Genomic DNA, 19,793 nt, shown 5'->3' on the forward strand with positions numbered 1-19,793 from the left:
TCCACTCATAGCTCAAATCTTGTAATTGATTACACTGTGATCTTATCCAAAAAGCCAAGAAGTAATCACATTGCATTTGATCTTAGGCTGAGAAGTGACAGCTATCATTTAAAATGTCCTTCTGGTGATAAAAGCCTTCAGTTAATCAGGTTGCTGCTTTGTGAATTTTAATCTAGCTCTATTCAACGCACTACTTAAATTATAATTCTACACATTCAGTTGCTGCTTATCAAAAATGGAATATGAAACTCAGAATGTTTTCTATCTGTGGCTCTTGTTCTTGAACAACAGGGTAATTTTGTCCAATAAAGTCATCTGAAAGACATCATCTACAGAAAATTAAAGTTGCAAACTATAGTTCATTTTAACTTTGTGTAACTGATTTTAATTAGTGATCCCTAAAAGTCACAGAAAGTTACATGGAAGGGTCTCTCAGGAAGACTATGGGGTTCATTTTCAAAATACATAGACGTCCCAAAAAATGGCATAAATTAGCACTTGGATGTTTTTTCTCACCAAAATATTCAAGTGCCAATTTTCAAAACTGGCTTTCTAGATATCTTGCTAGACTTTTTTTCCTCTAAGCATTCCAAAGGGGGCATGTTGAAGACATTTTATGGGCAGGCTTTGGGCTTGATTAGCACTTGGATGTCTTGCGGTGATAATCAAACATTTCCCATGATGTACAGGACACCATTTAGACATCCGGAACTAGATCTGTTTTAGAAGCATCTAATTGCCACAATGGTACCCAAACTGACTAGATGACCACTGGAGGGATTATGTCATGATCCCTCCCAACACACCTACACTACCCCAGTGGTCACCGATCCCCCTCCCACTCCCAAATACCTGAATAAAACAGTACATACCTGTGTCTAGACCAGCAGCGTCTGGTATGGGAAAGCCTAGTAGAGCAGCAAGCAGGTCTCTGGAGTAAACTGGTAGGCAGTGTAGTAACCCACAGAGAGAGGGAATCTGGTCCTTATCCCACTCTACCCACTACATTTATAGTAGAAAGTATGAGCCCACCAAAATCCTACTGTACTGCCATATAGGTGCCACCTGGAGCCATAAGGGCTCTTGGGGTAGTAGACAGGTGGTTATATTAGGTTTTGGAGGAGTTTTGGAGGGCTCACATACATTATAAGGGGGTTATGGTGGAATATGTACCTGACACCCTTCATGTGAAGTTCATAGCAGTGTCCTCTTAGGTGCCCCACTGCTCTGCTGGTATGTCTGTGTAGCCAGTGTAGTATAAATGGTGGCCCCCTCCTACGTCTAAATGACTTGGGTTTAGACATTTTGAACTTGAATGTTTTTGTGGTAGAAAAAGTCCAAAAAACTTAGGCGTCTTAAAGTTGGACACTGATGGCCATGACATCTAAAAAGTCAATTTTAGAAAAGAACAAAAAAAGAGGATGTCTAGCAGTTTTAAAAATGGACATTTTTGGAATCCAAATTTTAGGTGCACGTCTCGGGATGTTCAAATCAGACTTAGACGCACTATCGAAAATGCCCCTCCACAGGTCTAATTTTTTACGCAAAGAAATGCATATTGAAAACATGCTTCTAACCCTTAGTAAGCTATCTGATACAGTAAAACAATAATTGTTCTGAAATGGATACCATGGCTCATGATAGATCAAAACAACTGTAAAACATATGACAGCCTTTAAAGGGAGCTTATTTAAAAGGGTTGAGTCTCATATAACTTTCATTCTTTTTACCTATAAGAATCAAAGATGATGTATATAAAACTTATCTTTGATGTTACCCACCATTATTACATCATTGATTTCTGCCCTTATATATGGCCCCATTATTCCCAAATGCTCATCCAGCTCTCCACGGACCACTGGCTGAGTGAACTGACTGTCCATATACTCTCGGAAAACCACCTTCTTGTACTCATGGAAGGGTTTTGGCCAGCTTGTCCTCTGCTCCCTGTTTGAAGAACAGATACCATTTAGCTCAAGAGAACATTTCCAGAGATTTTGTCCTTAAATCATACTTTCTAAGAATAGAACATATTTGGAAATTAGCTTCCTGCTTTTGTACAAATGTCTGTAATGATTGCCTTTTCCAAACTGTGGCAATCTAGAAGGAAAAAATTAATTCAAGAAGGTTCTTTCATATTTGCAAAATTCTTAGGTGATTCCATTGCACTTAACCCATTTCAATATGGTTTTAGAAAGGGTCACAATACTGAAACATTCAATGAGCGCCATTTTCAACTCTGCTTTCAAATTGTAGCTGGTGACTGAGAGCCCGCAATGAAACAGTACGGCTAGTTCCTGAGGAAGGGGCCTTGCACTGAGAGAAGCGGTGGCAAAGAGAAGAGGTGCTGGCATCGGGAGATTACTTACAGCAGTGGTTCCCAACCCTGTCCTGGAGGAACACCAGGCCAATTGGGTTTTCAGGCTAGCCCTAATGAATATGCATGAAGCAAATTTGCATGCCTATCACTTCCATCATATGCAAATCTCTCTCATGCATATTCATTAGGGCTAGCCTGAAAACCCGATTGGCCTGGTGTTCCTCCAGGACAAGGTTGGGAATCACTGGCTTACAGGACGTGCCTCTCTTCGCGAGAGGCATGCCCTGTAGACAGTCAAGTGGCGCTGGCACCTCTCCTCTTCCCCAGTGTACCGTGGCACATCAGAAATATCAGGAAGCACTCTGGTGTGCCACGGCACACAGTTTGCGATACACTGGTCTAATATATACCCCAACACATTTTCTAACATAGTAGATAACCATTTGGTTGATGGAGAAGCCACTGATTCTTCATAATCATAGACACTCACCTGAGCTTTGTAAAGTGTGGGGATTTTTGAATTCCATAATCCCAAAATACTTCGACTGCTGCAATGAAATAAGTCCGGACTTCCCCATTAAAACCCCGTGGCTGCTTTTTATCCTCAACATCACCATACATATCAAAGTCCATTGAAGTGGCTTCATCGTAATAGTCATCATAATCGGAGATATCTTTTGAAGGCACTGGAGAGCTTAACTTCTCTTGATCTGTTGCAACAGGTGGCGTGGCTGATGCCATATAATCCTCAGCAGTATCACTAGTTTTTACGAGTGAAACCACTGTGTTGTGCTTATTTTCAGTTTCACTTTTTTGGCTAGTCTGGATTTTATCATATCTTTCTTTCTTCAAGGTAGAAGTCTGGTGCATTTTATTGTTTTCCTCGTTGAGGTTATTGAGAGGCAACATCTCATCCTCTTTGATGACCTCATTTTCACTGTGGTCATCCTTTGCATTCCAATCGTCAGCTTTAAATGTGGGGTTGGACACGTCAACACCATCCTGGTAAGCTTGATAATTGTTTTTCCAAGTCTTTCTCTGAATTCTTTCTGTTGCTCCTTTAATAAATGGAATCTCCCCAGATTCTTCCTTTTGAGCTGTGTCTACAAATGCACCGGATGTACTTTCAGTTTGTGGGCTACCAGAGTTCATGTTCACCTTCAAATTCAAATTTTGTATTGGCTTGGCGAGTGGAGTCTTGGAAGGAAGGAGTTCATTATTTCTTTTGTCATATTTGGTTTCAACCTCAGCTTTATTAGTACTGTTTAAGGCATACAGTAAGGAGAATAATGTTCTATTCTTGTTTAAGTCTTCTTCAGATAAAATGGGGTGCATTTCTTTATTTAAAAACATGTCTTTTTCTTTTGCAGGAATTTCCATGCTTAAGTATGATGCTGTTGTATCAGCATTCTTTAGAACAAACTCTTCTACCTCCTCAGAAGTGCTAGTTTCTAGTTTAGCTCCAGTGACTTCATGTTCTGATAGGCCTTTGCTAGGAATATACAATTCTTTCAGTTCGGCATAAGTTGATCTAACGGAAGAAAATGGTGGTGTGGAGCTAACAATATCTGATGCAACATATCTTTCCACTTTTCTGTCCTCTTTGTCCTGTGATGTTTGGATTTTCTGCATATTAGCTTTAGGATAGCTTAGATTGATGTATGCATTATCAAACAGATTCTTCATTTGTCCTTTTACTTTTGCAAAATCATTTCTTTCTTCTGAGAGCTCTTTCAAAACTTGATTTGCATCTGTCTTTTTCAGTGTGGTTTCTGTTGTCTTTAGTGATCTTTTCTCCTGATGATCGCTATGGCTTTGTTGATTTGAATGATAGGACTTCAAGTCTGCCCCTGCATTTCCATTTGTAGGAGTGTTGACCCCTGGTTCTACCATTTCATTTTTCTTAAGCAATATTTCTCTTTTATTTAATAAAGTGATGTTCAGGTTTTTGGTATTTATCACATCTTCTAACTCTTGTGGTGTATTCTTTCTGTTGGTCATTGAGATAGCTTCTTGAGGTACTGAAATATTTTTTGACACTTCTGACCTTAAAAAATCAAAATACTTTTTAAAAAATGTGTGTTTGTTGTTTTCTAAACTCCTCTTTTTTTGCACTGTATGCCATACCACTTCCTTCTCTGCCTTGGAAATATTCTCTTTATTAAACTCTTCTGTGCTTTCATTTTCTAATGCTTTAGAATTCTTTTTGCCATTGACAAATTCACTGATCATGTCGGCATCAGACCCCTTTTGAAATATGACTTCATTGTGGACTAAATCTGTATCTTCAGGCATTTTGCTGTTTGTAAGATTATCCAGCTCTAGCGGTGTTTCATATTGTTCCAAAGATAAATGAATATTTGGTAGAAATCTTGATTCTCCAATGGAATTGTCCACTTTGCCTGATGAGAAAGTTTTATGAACAAAATTTTCCTTTTGGTGTAATGAACTATTTTCTAGAAACATTGTAAGAGGATTATCGAAATCTGATAATGGACCAGTTGCAAATATATCACTGCTATTTGCTACTATTGTGGTATTTTTTTGAGTTTTTATATCACCTGATGGTACATCTAATTGTGGCAATGTTACCCTCTTTTCTAGAAAAGTTGACCCATGTTTACGTGTTGCAGTATCTTCAACAATTGTAGATGTTTGTGGAAGATTTATAACTTTTGCTGACTCTTCTAAACCTGGTGCAGTAACTGCTCCTTTAAGAAAAGATTCATGTCTATTTGTTGGAGTTGTCTCTTTGAACATTACATTAGATGGTGTCCCAAGAAGCTCAAGCTTTCCTTCATCTGCTGGTGTTGCTACAGTTGACCTTTTCATCGTAATTAGAAAATAATCCTCTTCTAGACCAGAGCTAATGGATGAAATTCCTGATCCATGGGTCACTTTTTCTTTGATAGGAGAACCTTTAAGATCTTGTTTTAAGCTGGTAGCACTTTCTTCATCTCTGCCCTCTGGCATGGAGAGGTCGCGGTCTAAAGATTCGAGAGGAATATTTTCCATTGCATATGAAGGAATAAGATCGGCCTCAGTCTCTGAAGTCTCAGACTTACCACCTGAAGAAGTACCCGATGAACTGCTTGCAATACTTGGATTTAATGGATTAAGCCGTTTATATTTTCTTGGACATGGCACTGTGTAGTTGACTTTCAGGGTATTGTGAAACAATGCTGTAGCGTCATCATAATGCTTCCGTTGACACATCCTAGAAACAGGTAGAGGGCTTTTTATTTCTGTGGAATAACTTCTAGGTTGAATGATGTGGGGTTCAATATCTGAGTTGAAATAGTCTGGAATTTCTTCATACTCATACTCATCTCCTTTGGTTTTATTACATTGAGAGACTTTTAAGTTTGCTATCATGCCTCGGTCTCTGAAGTACGGATTCAAAGATTCCAATTTCCATTCACCTGTATCAGAAATGGACAAAAATTTAATCTAGGTAATCAGAGAGAATGTAAAAATTAGGAGCATAATCAAAAAAACTAAAACATCCACAAAAACTGCTTGTCAGCCCTTGGATATCCTAATCACCAGAACGTCCAAGTGCCGATAATCAAAAACCTTTTTCCTGGATGTCTAGCAAGACGTTTCACCCATTGTGTATTCAGAGTTCCAGGGGGGCACGTTTGTTGGAAGCACGTTTTGGGTGGGCTGTGGGCGTGCTTAACTTGGATATTTTATGATGATAATCAAACCTTTTCCAAGATGTCCTGAATGGAACTTAGATGTTCAGAGCTAGACCTGTTTTAGATCTGTGTAAGTGCCAAAAAGGTACTTAAATTGACCATATGACCAGTGCTCCCTCTAAGCGGGCGGGTGGTGTGAGCAAAATTTTTTCCCCGTGCGCTAAAAATATCGGGCGCCAGCGCCAACTCGCCCGATTCTCCTCTCGCCGCGGCCTGCCATCTCCGTACGCCGTGCGCTGTGACGTGACATTGTGCGCTGCGAGGCAATATTTTGTGCGCCAGCGCACGCCAGCGCAGCTTAGAGGGAACACTGCATATGACCACTGGATACATTAAGGTATGACCCCCACATATTCCCCCACTGTTCGCTAACCCCCTCCCACCCCCAGAAATCTGAATGAAAGAGTGCATACCTGTCTCTAGAACAGCAGCATCACTTGATATGGGGAAAGCTTACCAGAGCATCACACAGGTGTCTTAAGTAACATGGTGGATGGACTAGTGAACCATAGAGAGAAGGACCCACCAAAACTCTGCTATACTGCCATTTAGGTGGCACCTCTAGCCATAAAAAAAAAAGGCTTTGCAACACTATGGAAACTAAGAACCATCAGAAAGTACTTCGACACAAAATCATTCCGCTTACTGGTGCAATCCTCCATTTTAAACCTACTCGACTATTGCAATATCATTTACCTGGGGTCTCTCAAGAAAACCATTCAAAGACTCCAAATCATACAAAACTCAGCTGTGTGACTGATTTTCGGCATAAAGAAATGGGATCACATAACCCCCTACTACCAAAAACTCCACTGGTTGCCCCTGGAGGCGAGAGTATTGTTCAAATTTGCCTGCCTCTGTTTCAAATCCATTCTCGGTTTGGCCCCTCTATACCTGGTCTCCCACTTTAAACTAGACTGCTCCACCAGGCCTACATGCAGAATACATATGTTTAGCCATCCTACATTAAAAACATGCCGATACAAAAGATTCCTTGACAGAATGGTTGCCTTCCAAGCAAGTCTGCAGAATGACTGGCTAAGCAGCATCATCAAGCACTCCTCATCCTACCTCAACTTCAGAAAACTAGTTAAAACCAACCTGTTCAACCGATTTGTGACCAAGGATTCCTAAAGTCTTCACTGCTTACCCCATGCTGTATGACCAACTCTTCTTATTGTAAACCGCCTCGACCCACTTCTTATTGTAAACCAGCCCCTATAATGTAACCTTACTCTGTACAAATATTCATGTACTCAAAGACTTCATTGTTTTTTTCACTGAATGTCCAGCTCTTCTTTATTGTAAACCACCTCGAACTACTTTGGCTTTGGCGGTATATAAACAATAAATTATTATTATTATAAGGGCTATTGGGGTGGTAGACTGGTAGGTACAGTAGGTTTTAGGGGTGTTTTGGAGGGCTTACCATAAATTTTAGAGGGTTTATGATGAGATGTACTGTATATCTGGCACCCTTTATGTGAAGTTCCCAGCAGTGCTCTCTAAGGCGCCCCACTGCTCTATTGGCATGTCAGTGTGGCCAGTCCATTAGAATGGTGGCCCCTTCCACATCTAAATGGTGCTGATTTGGATGTTTCTAACAGATGTTTTTGTGATCAATAATGGCGAATAAAGTTAGATGTCCTGGTGGTCAAGACGTTTTGGTGGCCAAAGTGTCCAAATAGGTGATTTTCAAAAAAATATTTTTGGATGTTTAGTGGTTCGGTTTTCAAAAATGGACATTTCTGTGCTTTTGACTTGGACATTTAGCGGAAAATGTTCAAATCAGACTTAGATGTCCTTTTTGAAAATTGCCCTCAATGACATTTTTCACTAAAAAGCTCTTTATTATTAGACTGCATCTGAAAAAAATGGGAATAATAGTCTAACTGGTTCTGTGTCTACTCTATTCTCATAATAATGCAGCTTTAATTCTGATTTAGTTCATATATATCCTAGAGGAAAACAGGGAGATGGAACAGAGAGGGTATGGTGGAAAAATGTATAAATTTCATATGTATAAGATGCAGAGAAAACAAGCATTTTCCAGTGAAATGAACACTCTAGAACAAGAACTCATGAGACTATGCAAGGAAGTATGCAAGCTCAGAAAACATTTGACAAACAGGGGCATTTTCGATATGACATCTAAATCCGAGTTTAGACGTTTTGCGGAACATGTTCAAAAATCCAGTAATGAACATGACCGTTTTCAAAACAGGAAAACATCCATCTTTTTGTTTCAAAAATGGCCATTTCTCAGATGTGTTTTGTGCACAGTGCATCTATCTTTATGAACCATTTCCGAAAGAAAAAACCCCAAAGCATCCAAAAGAAAATCACACAAAACAAGCCATTATGATGTAGGAGAAGCCAGCCTTTTTAGCAGACTGGCCACACTGACAAGGTCCTGGAGGACAAGTCCTTAAATCATTATTAGCCAAGTAGGATTGGGAAAACCACTGCTTTTCCCAATCATTGAGCAACAAGGATTAGGTCGGATCTTTGGGATCATATCAGGTAATTGTAAACTGGATTTGCTACTGACAAAGGTCCTGATTTATAAAAGACGTCTAAAGTTTGGCGCATAGATTGGTGTGCCTAGCCGACCTAGGTGTCTAAAATAATTATTCAATTAGCCTTAATTGGTACTGTTAATTGAAAAGCAACAATATAAAACTATTAAATTCAATTAATTAGTTAGTAGGTGCCTAACTTGATAGGTACCTATCACTTCAAGGTAGGCATCTACTTCAAGGTGCCTACCAGAAAGTAGGTGTGGCTAGGAGTGGATTCTGGGTGGATATTGGGTATGGTTTGACTTAGGCACACTCATTTAGGCCAAGAAAATCCTGGTATAAATGGAGTGCGTCTAAGGTTTCAATGTCTACTGGTGTCTAAGACTGGTTTGGGTGCTGCTAGGTGCGATTCTATACTTGTGCTCTTCGGCATCTACAAGTTAGGTGCCATTTATAGAATCAGGGCAAAAAAATGCTGAGCTTAATGGACCTTTGATCTGACACAGTATGGAACATCTGATGTTTCTATATTTTCAAATAAATTCATGAAAACCAAAATGAAATATTTCTTCACAGAAAGGATGATTGATGCATAGAACAGTGATTAACAACCCTGTCCTGGAGGACCACCAGCCAGTCGGGTTTTTAGTATAGCCCTAATAAATATGCAGAGAGAGATTTGCATATAATGGAGGTGATGGGCATGTAAATCTGTTCCATGCATATTCATTAGGGTTATCCTGAAAACCTGACTGGCCGGTGGTCCTCCAGGACAGGGTTGGGAACCCCTGGCATAGAACATCTTCCCAGTGGAGGTGGCAGGTCTAAAATCTATAGGATCCCTAGTTGTGAGGATGTTAAGGTAAAAAGCACCAATCCTTTGTGTTCAATCATAGTATATATTTCTCTGTTTCAAATAATGAAATACTATAATTTCATCAACAAAAAGAATGTTTTCAGAATTTCGTGATATGTCTCCCCTCATTATGAATAAATAAGAACAATATATTAGATAAGTAATATAAAAGTCAAACCTGGTTTTTCCATGACCATGAAGACCGTATCCCCAGAGAATGGAAAGAGAGTGACTGTGTCCTCATAGGCCATATTGTGCTTGAATGTGTTCCCCATAAAGAAGATAGATAGAAAATCTGTCTGGGCACCAACACTTAGAACGTACCAATAAGCGACCTCATTAAGGCAAAGATTTAGGTTCAGATTATCCACATAGCCATTAACACCTAGAAAAACACAAAAGGAAGAAAAGATGAATAATCTCACCCAACGATCTGATCTTCCATATAGCCACTTCCATTTAAGAGATGAATAAGTTATCCTCAATAAAAGAAAGATCTCAGAAATAGCACGCTTCTCTGCTACAGGACCTTAGTAAGAAGATTTCTTCCACTCTACCAATCAGCACCTCTACCAGTAGAACAATCCTTTCAATCTGGCGGGGCTATTTACTTAAGTGTGTTGGTAATAACTTAGGAATTTAGGCATAAACATTTAGCCAGGGTGGTCAGCACAGTTTTGGCTGGTAGTGATGTTATCCCCAGATATTCGGTTCCGGGCCATGTCTAAGTGTGACTGGCTATTACTTATCCAGTTAAGTGCGATAGTCAGCATTTAATTCCATAAGTTAAACTAGACAAAGCTAGGACCGTGTTTAATGCAGTCCTATTTGTCCAGTTCATTTATGCAATTAAGGGCTGAATATTGGCACTTCACCACATAAGTGCTGACTCTGCCCTAGTCCGCCCACACAATCACTGGCTATGAGTTTGGCAACTAGTGTTGATTTTCAGCAGCTCTATCTGGTTAAATGCTGCTGAATATCAGTGGAGGGTGATTTAACCAGATAGATAATCTGGAATACAGATAATGCGAAATGTAGTTAGCTACACATCTTCAGCTAGAGCTAACTGCATCATGTTATCAGCCAGGAAGTAATTATATAAAGTTGTTTTCATTATTTGTAGCCACACATGTGCATATATGGCCTCATAACATTCAACTGGTGTGAAATTACTGCTTTGGCGTAATAATGCATACTTTCTGGGAAGATATGTGCAGGAGTGGAGCTTGGGAAGAGTGAGGACAGAACACATATGTAGTTTTTAAAATATGCTAATTTATGTGCATATATAAACAGCCTAATTCTATAAATGGTGCCTAAAATTGTGCATGGAAATTTGGGTATACACCTAGTGTGCTTGGCCTGACTTAACAGTTTTTCCAGGCCTCTTTCCCACTTGCTACTCCCCAAAGTCTCAAAAAGGTCCTAAACTGATAAAAAAAAGCCTTTTAATCAAGAGCTCTCTCCTCAAACAAATATATGCAAATTATATATGTAGTTCACAGGTTGCTATGAAAACTGTCTTTAATGCTGATCCTCTACAACCTTTCTCTTACAACCAGGCTTACTGAGGGTTAGGCACTAGGCCAGCATTCCTCCCCTCAAGGGTCACCTGTGGAGTCTGATCTCTTCAGAAAGTCCTCAGTCCGTCCATGCTGTTTCTCCAGTCCTCTCCCTTCATGCTGTTACTCCAGCCCCCTCCCCCTCCATGTTGTTTCTACAGCCCCCCTCCATGCTGTTTCTTCCCTCCTCTTCCTCCCCCTGATGCTTGAATCTTTGTGCCGACTTGGGTGGGTTTTTAGATGTGTTTAAGTTTTGATTATGAGCCCCATAGTGTTTAACATAGTTTAGTAAAAAGGCCCCATAGCTTTGATTTTTTTTTTATTTTCTATGATTATAAATTAGACAAAATGAAATAAAAGTGTATTATTGTTTCTATATCAGTTTCATTTGACAGCACAACACTGTCTGTTACTCACTGTGCATAACATTTGAGGTGTAAAATTCAGGATCCTTGGGATCAACACTGTCTGGATCCCAACAGAATCTCTTTATGTTCTCTTCTAGGTACCAGCTCAAGTTTTCATCAAACACAGAAAACAACATGAACCGTTCCTTGTCTGACATCATCTGAGGGGGAAAGTTTGATTTATTTCACCAGCAATAAAACAAATGAACGAATAAAGGAACAGTTCATCCTGAGCGCCCCCCTTCACCAGGGATGATAAGGGAAATCAGCAGTCCCAAGAAAACAGTACAAAAGTTTATACAGCATCCCATACAATCTTTTGCCCCAGAAGGAAACTCCTGTTAAAATCATTGCATGAACAATTTCTATGTATTTTTTAAAATTTTATTTGCATTAATTTTTTTTTTTAAATTAAAACCTGCACAATCTAGAATCCAGGTACTTTACAAAGTCATATACATAATTTAAAATATATCACATACATAGTGGAGTGGAAGAGTACGTAGCTAGTGGTTACAGTGTACCAGGCTTAATTTCCAGAAGTAACCAGTTGAAATCCTACTGCTGACTCTTGTGATCATGGATTTGGATGGCACATCATCTACTATCTATCCTTATAGTTTCCTCATTCCTGAATGAATGACCTCTTTTCTTTTCTTGCTTATTTATGTAAACTTCTTTGTCCTACAGGATTGGTTAAAGCAATATATCAAATAACAATGGACATAAATTTTTCATTGTCCCAGGTATATTACACTATGAACCCAACAGGAAAATACCTAGCTACTACTACTGAATTGCAGTGGCACAGTAAGGGAGGGGGGGGCAGTCTGTCCCGGGCGCCCTCTTGATGGGGGTGCCAGCTCCCATCCTCCTCTCCACCCCCTCCTTCCCCGATTTCCCCCCCACTCACTACCCTGCGTGCATGCCGCTTCCCTTACCCTGTATCTTTTTAACATTTGCAGCATGAGCAGCGGCCCCAACTTGCTGCTCATGCTAGCGTCGGCTCTTCTGATGTCACTTCCTGGACCCGCACCTAGGAAGTGATGTCAGAGGAAAAGCCGACGCTGGCAGGAGTAGCAAGTTGGGGTTGTTGCTTGGGCCACAAACATTAAAGAGGTATGAAGGAAGGGAAGGGGGAGCACGCACGGCAGAGGGGGAGAGAAAGGAGCGAATGGGGGTAGGGGACGAGAAGAGGGCAAGGGAGGGCACCACCGTCCCGGGCGCTTCTCACCCTCACTACGCCACTGCTTAATTGCTAGTTAGCTACTACTGAAAAAGTTCATGGGGCCATTTTACTAACCTGCAGTAAGCACTAATGCATAATGGTAATTCCGGAATCAGTGCATGCTATCCACGTGCTAAAAAAAAGCAGGGGTGCCTTTGAAAGGGAGGAGTAGATGTGCCCTGTGCTAATTGGTTAACACATGGGCATTGCTGCATGCTCTCAGTTGCCTATAAAATAAGTGGCGATAAGGGCTCATGTGCTAATTGGGAAATTAGTAGGTGGCCACTAATGGGAAAACAGAAATTGCAGCCACGGTTGAAGTGGCCTCAAAGCGCAGGAAACCCATGCACTAAAAATAGACAGGCCACTTTCTAGCACAGCTTCGTAAAAAGGCCCCAAAATGAATACTTAAAACAGAGTACAATCTATGAATTAAATAAAAATCATAATACAGTGAGACATACAAGGGACCTTCAAAAAGTATCCACACTTTTATTTTTTTAAACACTATTTATTAAATATCTCCAAAGCAAATTACATCACTACCTGCAAGGTGAGCCTCCTTGCTTGCCTGACTGACTAGTCACATAACATTTTATGATATGTTGTCTTAGCACTTTTCCCACTTCAACCATTTCCTGTGAAAATATGAAAGTGCGGAAACTTTTTGAAGAACTCAAGTATAGAGCCACTATATATATAAATTTACAGTTTCCTCAGCTATATGTCAGTGTTGCTCTGGATTATTTAATTAAGAACTATGGATAATATTAATCAAAGAGGCAACCATTTGAATATTCTTTACTTTCATTTTGGGTATGCTTAACTCATTGGTACTAGCAAAATATATTTAAGGGATAATGTTTGGCCTGCGGCTTAAATTGCTTGTAAATTGCATACAGCCACAGAATGAACTAATTCCAGATATTCAATACTGGGGCATGTATGTGGCTGATGAAGAAAGAAACTCACCTGATTACCTCTTTGATCTAGCGACTCTTTGCTGCATATCAGCAGGGGTCCAATTAGCCCTGACGCAGTGTCTCGGACTGAATCAATGGAGCTGTAATAGAACCGGGTTAGGCAACGAGGATCTGACTGAGCCGGGCCATCATCAGATGACACCATCCAGCGATAGGTAAATGACTGGTTAGGCTCAATCATTAGATTTTTCAGGTCTTTAGCTGCCAAAAGAAAAGAATTGTATCATTTAGACATGGTATGACTAAACCACTGAAGTGACAGAAGGAAGGCCACACAACTGATAACCTGATTTTACATTTGAAAGAGGTAAAAGGGGCAGTTTTCTTACTTCACACCTTTAATGAGGCATGCCAATGTTATGTGCTGAGCGCCAATTCTATTACAGCATCTGTGCGTCAAGATGCCTTTATAGCAGAGGTTCTCAACCCAATATTTGGGACATGCCTAACCAATCAAGCACTAACTCCATCCTATGTAAATCTGTCTCAGGCATATTCATTATAAGTATTCTGAAATGGGTATTCTGACTGGTTTAGGTGTGTTTTGCTTTAACTGCTGCTGGTCTTTGCTGCCTCCAAGAAGCTGCTGCTCTAGGCAACTGCCTAGTTTTGCCTAATAGTGGGGCCAGTCTTGCTCTGGATTAATAAGTCTTTCTGGCAACCTCTTGATTGCCCACTGCTAGGGAAGAAGGGTGTCACTGGGCATAGAGCTGGAAATCCAAAATTATATGGTGCATATAATTGCAACCAATTGGTAGATGGTGGATCTTTTCTAGGGTTAGAAGGAACCATTGATTAAAGCCCTATATTAGAAAAGCTTGGTGAACATAATTTACTAGTGTTATACTGTTAACAAAATTGTAAGTTTTATGTTGCACTGTACTTGTTATTCACTACCTTGGGTGAATTTCTTCATAAAGGTGGTTAATAAATACCAGTAAATATAGAAACACATTTATTATATGATAATTTTATTGTTTCTTGGTACAGAAAATATACTTACTGGCCAGTTTAGAAACCTTTACAACATAGAAAGGCCACCCACTTCCCTTCCTCTCCCATTCCTAAGATCTAGTGGTTGACCTACCTTTCTGAGGATCCACTGGAGTTAAAGCACTGACACTTGTGATGCCTTGAGGGTAGATATTGTAAGGTCGGCTTGCAAGATTTTTGAATACTATCTGCAATTACAGAGCCATCAACTGCTCAGCATGTATTAACTAGCAGAAAATAAGGTAAAGCAGGCAAATAAGGTGAATAAGGTGAATTAGCAGCAAATAAGGTAAATAAGGTGTTTTGGTCAATCAGGGACTTCCCTAGACTCTTCCCTAAGGAAGTCCCTGATTGGCTGAGGTGCCCCAGGCCCCTCCAATCAGTACCTTAGGCCTCTCCCCGTGTATCAGATTATGCGCCGAGGTGGGGTCTAAGGCCGCTATTGGGCGAAGGCCGGCCGAAGAGCAGGAGGATTTTCCTCTTGCTCCTGAAGATTTTGGAGCGGCGTAGGAGCAGGAGGAGGGTCCGGCCACCCCTCCTGCTCCGAAGATGTTGGGAGCCTCCAAGGAGCAGGAGGGACTGGGCACCCCTCCTGTTCCCAACTATTTTAAAGGTACCGGGGCAGGTGGACCGGGCCCAACTGCCTGGGCCAACCAGGGGTGGGCCAGGTGGGGTGGGAGGCCTAGGAGCAGAAGGGACTGAGCACCCCTCCTGCTCCCAACTTTTTGGTGCCAGGGGTAGACTATGCCGGTTGGGAGGGAGTGTGAGTGCCGTGCTGCATGCATGCAGCATTTTTTTAAAAATGCTGATGGCAGGAGGGAGTTGGCATCCCTCCTGCTTTTTTCTCTGGGGGTGAAGGGGGCACGGCAGAGCCGAGCAGTGTTATAGGATCCTGGGGTTACATGCCCAACTTGTCTGCCAGTATTTACACTAGTTTTTTGTATACTTAAGTCCTTGCATCCAAAAGTTGGGCATGGGGATCTACATTAAGCACTATTCTATACAAGGTGCACATCCCAGGATACCTTTTATAGAATAGCGCCAAACATGGATTCTTCCTGGCACCTAACTTTGGAGGTCAGTTACTTAATCTAGCCTTATATGTCACCATAGTTATGGTATGAAGGTGATTTCTAAATTAAACTGCAAAGAAATTGATTTATTCTGCTTATTTTGTACACAGACTGCACTCGTGAGTCTCTGGCACCCTGCCAAACTTGACAAAATAAAGTTTACCTCTTTCTTGTATTTGTAAAAGCCACAAATGACAAATGCATTTTTAAAATGAAGTGGTCCTTTAGGTATGCAGTAATGGTTCTGCCAGTAGAGGGCATGCAGAGACTTTTGGAAGACTTGGATCACATTTTGAGGAGATCATTGATTTCTGCTGGGAAATGTCAGCCCTAATCAACCTTGATTACTAGTGTGTAAATGGGAGAACCTATAGCACCTCAGCATTGTACATTCTACCAGACATGTGATCTGACTGACGACAGAACTTGGGCATTGTCCTTATTACTGTTCTTTCAATACTCTGTGATTTTATTTTTCTATGTTACTGTCACCATTACACATCCATCCATAAATATATATCAGGGCAATATTCAATTGGCAGTTGTACATTTTGGGCCAGATTCTATAAAGGACGTCTAAAATTTAGATGTTGTTTAGACATCCAGCAGTAGAATGCTGAGTACAATTCTATAATGCATAGATGTACTATAGAGAATCATGCTCAGCGCCGCTCAGCGAGTCTAGACACGTCTAAATAATTAGACATCCTTTACAGATCACCTTTTAGGCATCACATAGATGTCTTCACAATGTCTATAACTTTATTGTGTCTCGTATCATGAGGTACATAATGATGATGTCACAATGATGTCAAGATTGTACATCAGACACGTCTACATGCTCTGAACTACTGCAGCCATTGTGTGAGTAGTGTATTTCCTTTTATGTTCTTAACCTTTTGGAAATGAGGTTTAGTATGCAATATATATATATATATATATATATATATTTCATGTGCTTTACTTGAGTAATGCATTATTAAACATCTTTTTCTATTATTATCAAATAGGAGTCCTCTTTAGCCCCAAAATATAAGTTTAGTGTGCAATATATATATTGTGCTTTGCTTAAGTAATGCATTATTAAACATATTTTGAGCTTAATATCAACCTGGAATGCCCATCTCAGGACTGTGCGCAAATTTGGGTGCGCAAATATGAGCGCCCTTTTTAGAATCTGGGGGATAGTGCTATAGTTATAAATGTAATACATGTATATAATTATTGGGCTTGGGGGGGTCGGGGTGGGAGCATGCCTTCGGGGTGGGGGGTAAGGGTTCCAGCAGGAGGGAGTGGGCATCGGGGGGGGAGGTTTTCTGGCAGGAGGGGGGATGTTGGTGGGTTCCGGCAATTGGGAGTGGGCATCCTCCTGCCGGGGGATGTCTCGGGGGGGAGGGGGGTGACGGCAGTAGGGATTGGGCATCCCTCTTGCTGGGGGATGTATCAGGATGGTGGAGGCAGGAGGCATTCAGCACTCCTCCTGTCGTGGACATTCAGGGGTGGAGGGGCTTCAGGGGTTCCGGCAGGAGGGAGTGGGAATCCCTCCTATTAGTGTCTTCGTGAGGGGGCGGGGAACACACTAAACTGAACACAGCAGGGAGATTACCTTGCTGCAATCAGCTCAGCGGCAACGTGATGCTCCAACCAGCGCCTGAGGCATGGATGCCAGTTAGAGAATTGGGGTGGTTAGGCATCTGTCCATCAGGATGACGCAATTCTATATAGGACGCCTGTGTGCGATTCTCAAAAGTCACTTAGGCAGCTGCTGAGACCGGATGTCCTATACAGAATCTTGCTCTTTAAGTCCAGATTTTAATGCATTTTATTAAAAATGGCCCTAAGTTACATATGAATCAATTATCCTGCTCTGCACAGTCTTCCACTTGATTAGTCAAGTTTTGCTTTACCACAAAGCGATGTCTTTCATACCTTAAACTGATCTCCAATTTCTCCTTTGAGGACAGGTCCCAGAATTCCAGTGCCAGGTATGTCAGACACTTTGTGCTGTTTGAATGATTCATCTGTATATTCAACAAAAATCACCTTCTTATAGCGTTGTCCAATGCGCTGAGGACCAGCTTCCAAAAACTGACTTACGTAACTTCTGTAAAAACAGAGATAAAGTGGTATATTAGGCTCCAGACAGTCTTGGAAGAGACAGGAATAATAACCACTGTATAGTATGTAATAATGAGAAGCAGTAGCTTCTTCAAAACCAAATGTGACTTCTTGAACTGGAACAGCTAGTTGCAATCTGCTACACAGTCTAAAATAGGGTTCTTTGTCCAGTCCTTAGGACACTCCAAGCCAGTCTGGTTTCCAAGATATCCATAATGAGTATGCGTGAGAGAAATATGCATGCACTGCCTCCACTGTATGCAAATCTATTTCATGGATATTCATTGTGTGTATTCTAAAAACCTGACTGACTTGTAATGTTTAAAGGATTTATTTATTTTCAAAATTTATAAACCGCTTAAATCTAAGTGATGTACAAAACATCATACATATGCAAATTATAAACACAGATAAAACATCATAACATACTACAATTGAATCAACTTAATCTTTCCAATTTCCCCTTAATACCAAAATTTACTGAAATCTAGATAAAGCAAAGCCCATTGAGTTAGAGAAAGGCATCTACGAATCGTTGTGTTTTTAATAATTTCTTAAATGACATACGATCTTTACATAATCTCATTGTTCCTGGGATGGAATTCCAGAGGTTTTTACCAAACAATGGAAAAAAATAGATATTTTAGATTTCACACAACTAATACTATCTTCCTTTAGACTAGTTGGTAACATTCTCACAGCAGATCTCAACCTTCTCGTGGGTTGATAAACTTCCCACAAGTTATGAAAGCAAGTGAGAGCAGAGGAATACAATGTTTGGTGAAGAACTGATAATACACTTCTTCCTCCATATTCGCAGTGGATATGTTCCAGCTGTAGGTGCGAATATGAAAAAAACGCGAATAACTTTTCAATATGTTATTCACGGTTTTAGGAATCTGCCACCATTTTTACTAATGAAAGTGCAAATAACATATTGAAAAGTTATTCGTGGTTTTTAAGTTACGCTGCCACTATTACAGTTCAATTGAAATAAGCTGCCACTATTACTACTTTTGAAATTATCAATTTTTTTACTACTGTATAAAACTGTACAGTCATATTTCCTGAGCAAACAAAAAGTTCAAAGACAATACTGAGAGTTAAATAAAGTTCAATAAAGTATTCCCAAATTTTTATAACAGAATACTGTACAACAATACCAGCAATTTCAGGGCATGCTGGGAAGAAAACTTTCTCTTTAGGGATGCTGGAAAGCAGTGTTTTTATGAGTGCACATTGGGAAACATTGAAGCAGCAGATGGAGTCGGGAGAAAGCATGGAAGCAGCGATTTTCAGAGTTACAGTATAGTAATGATATGTGATAAACTTTTTTTTATCGATACTGTACAATTAAAGGAAAAAAGAGTAGTGATGATATTTTTAGAGGGGCGGAGTCAGTGGCCGAAAAATCACAAATAATCAAAACCGTAGATACGGAAACCGCGAATACGGAGGGAGAAGTGTACTTTGTAACATATCCGCTGCTGAATAGGTAACCAGTGAAAAGATTTTAGAACTGGAATGTTATGGGCAATCCTAGGAATGCCCATTACCAGTCTAGCAGCTGAATTTATTAAAAGCTGCAGAGGCTTGCATATTTTCTAAAATGATCAGTGACACCAATGACCAACTCTCATATATGGTTTTTCTTTGGGTTTTTTAAAAAAAATTCTTTATTGATTTTCAAACCTTCAACAGTGCAATACAACAAATGCAAAGTATAATGATACAATAAAAGCACATTCAACTTTCACATGCTCATAATCAACCATTTCCCCCACCTACCCAATAATCATTCAATAAAACACAAATATATTACCATAAAAACCTTACCTTTTTCTAAATAATGATATCTTCCTACCCCCAAGTGTGAATATTCAAAAATCAATTTATGACATAAATAACCTCCTCTCACCCTTCCCTGGATATGCACCACAATAAACAAAAACTGATTCATAGTCCACACTCAATTATTATCAATTATAATGAGGTAACATAAAATGCATATCAATTTATGTATATTA

General features: G+C 40.1%; 1 protein-coding gene across 3 annotated transcripts in view; it reads right to left on the minus strand.

Moving 5' to 3' along the window:
• The window catches only part of F8 (coagulation factor VIII), a 110,574-nt gene that overhangs the window by 45,930 nt on the left and 44,851 nt on the right, over positions 1 to 19,793 (minus strand). For 2 of the 3 annotated variants that reach the window (XR_004539557.1, XM_033945649.1), the window contains exons 9-15: positions 17,578 to 17,752; positions 14,670 to 14,763; positions 13,572 to 13,783; positions 11,382 to 11,532; positions 9,578 to 9,784; positions 2,811 to 5,742; positions 1,782 to 1,947 (exon numbers count right to left, since the gene is read on the minus strand). Coding sequence is in view for 2 of the 3 variants with exons in the window: in XM_033945649.1 (XP_033801540.1) it covers positions 1,782 to 1,947; positions 2,811 to 5,742; positions 9,578 to 9,784; positions 11,382 to 11,532; positions 13,572 to 13,783; positions 14,670 to 14,763; positions 17,578 to 17,752 (3,937 nt within the window). In the remaining variant the exon portion in view is untranslated. Of the gene's footprint in view, positions 1 to 1,781; positions 1,948 to 2,810; positions 5,743 to 9,577; positions 9,785 to 11,381; positions 11,533 to 13,571; positions 13,784 to 14,669; positions 14,764 to 17,577; positions 17,753 to 19,793 lie in introns of those variants that run through there. The other variant, XM_033945650.1, reaches the window with a different exon arrangement.

The sequence above is a fragment of the Geotrypetes seraphini genome, chromosome 5 (assembly GCF_902459505.1).
Source record: "Geotrypetes seraphini chromosome 5, aGeoSer1.1, whole genome shotgun sequence".
NCBI lineage: Eukaryota > Metazoa > Chordata > Amphibia > Gymnophiona > Dermophiidae > Geotrypetes > Geotrypetes seraphini.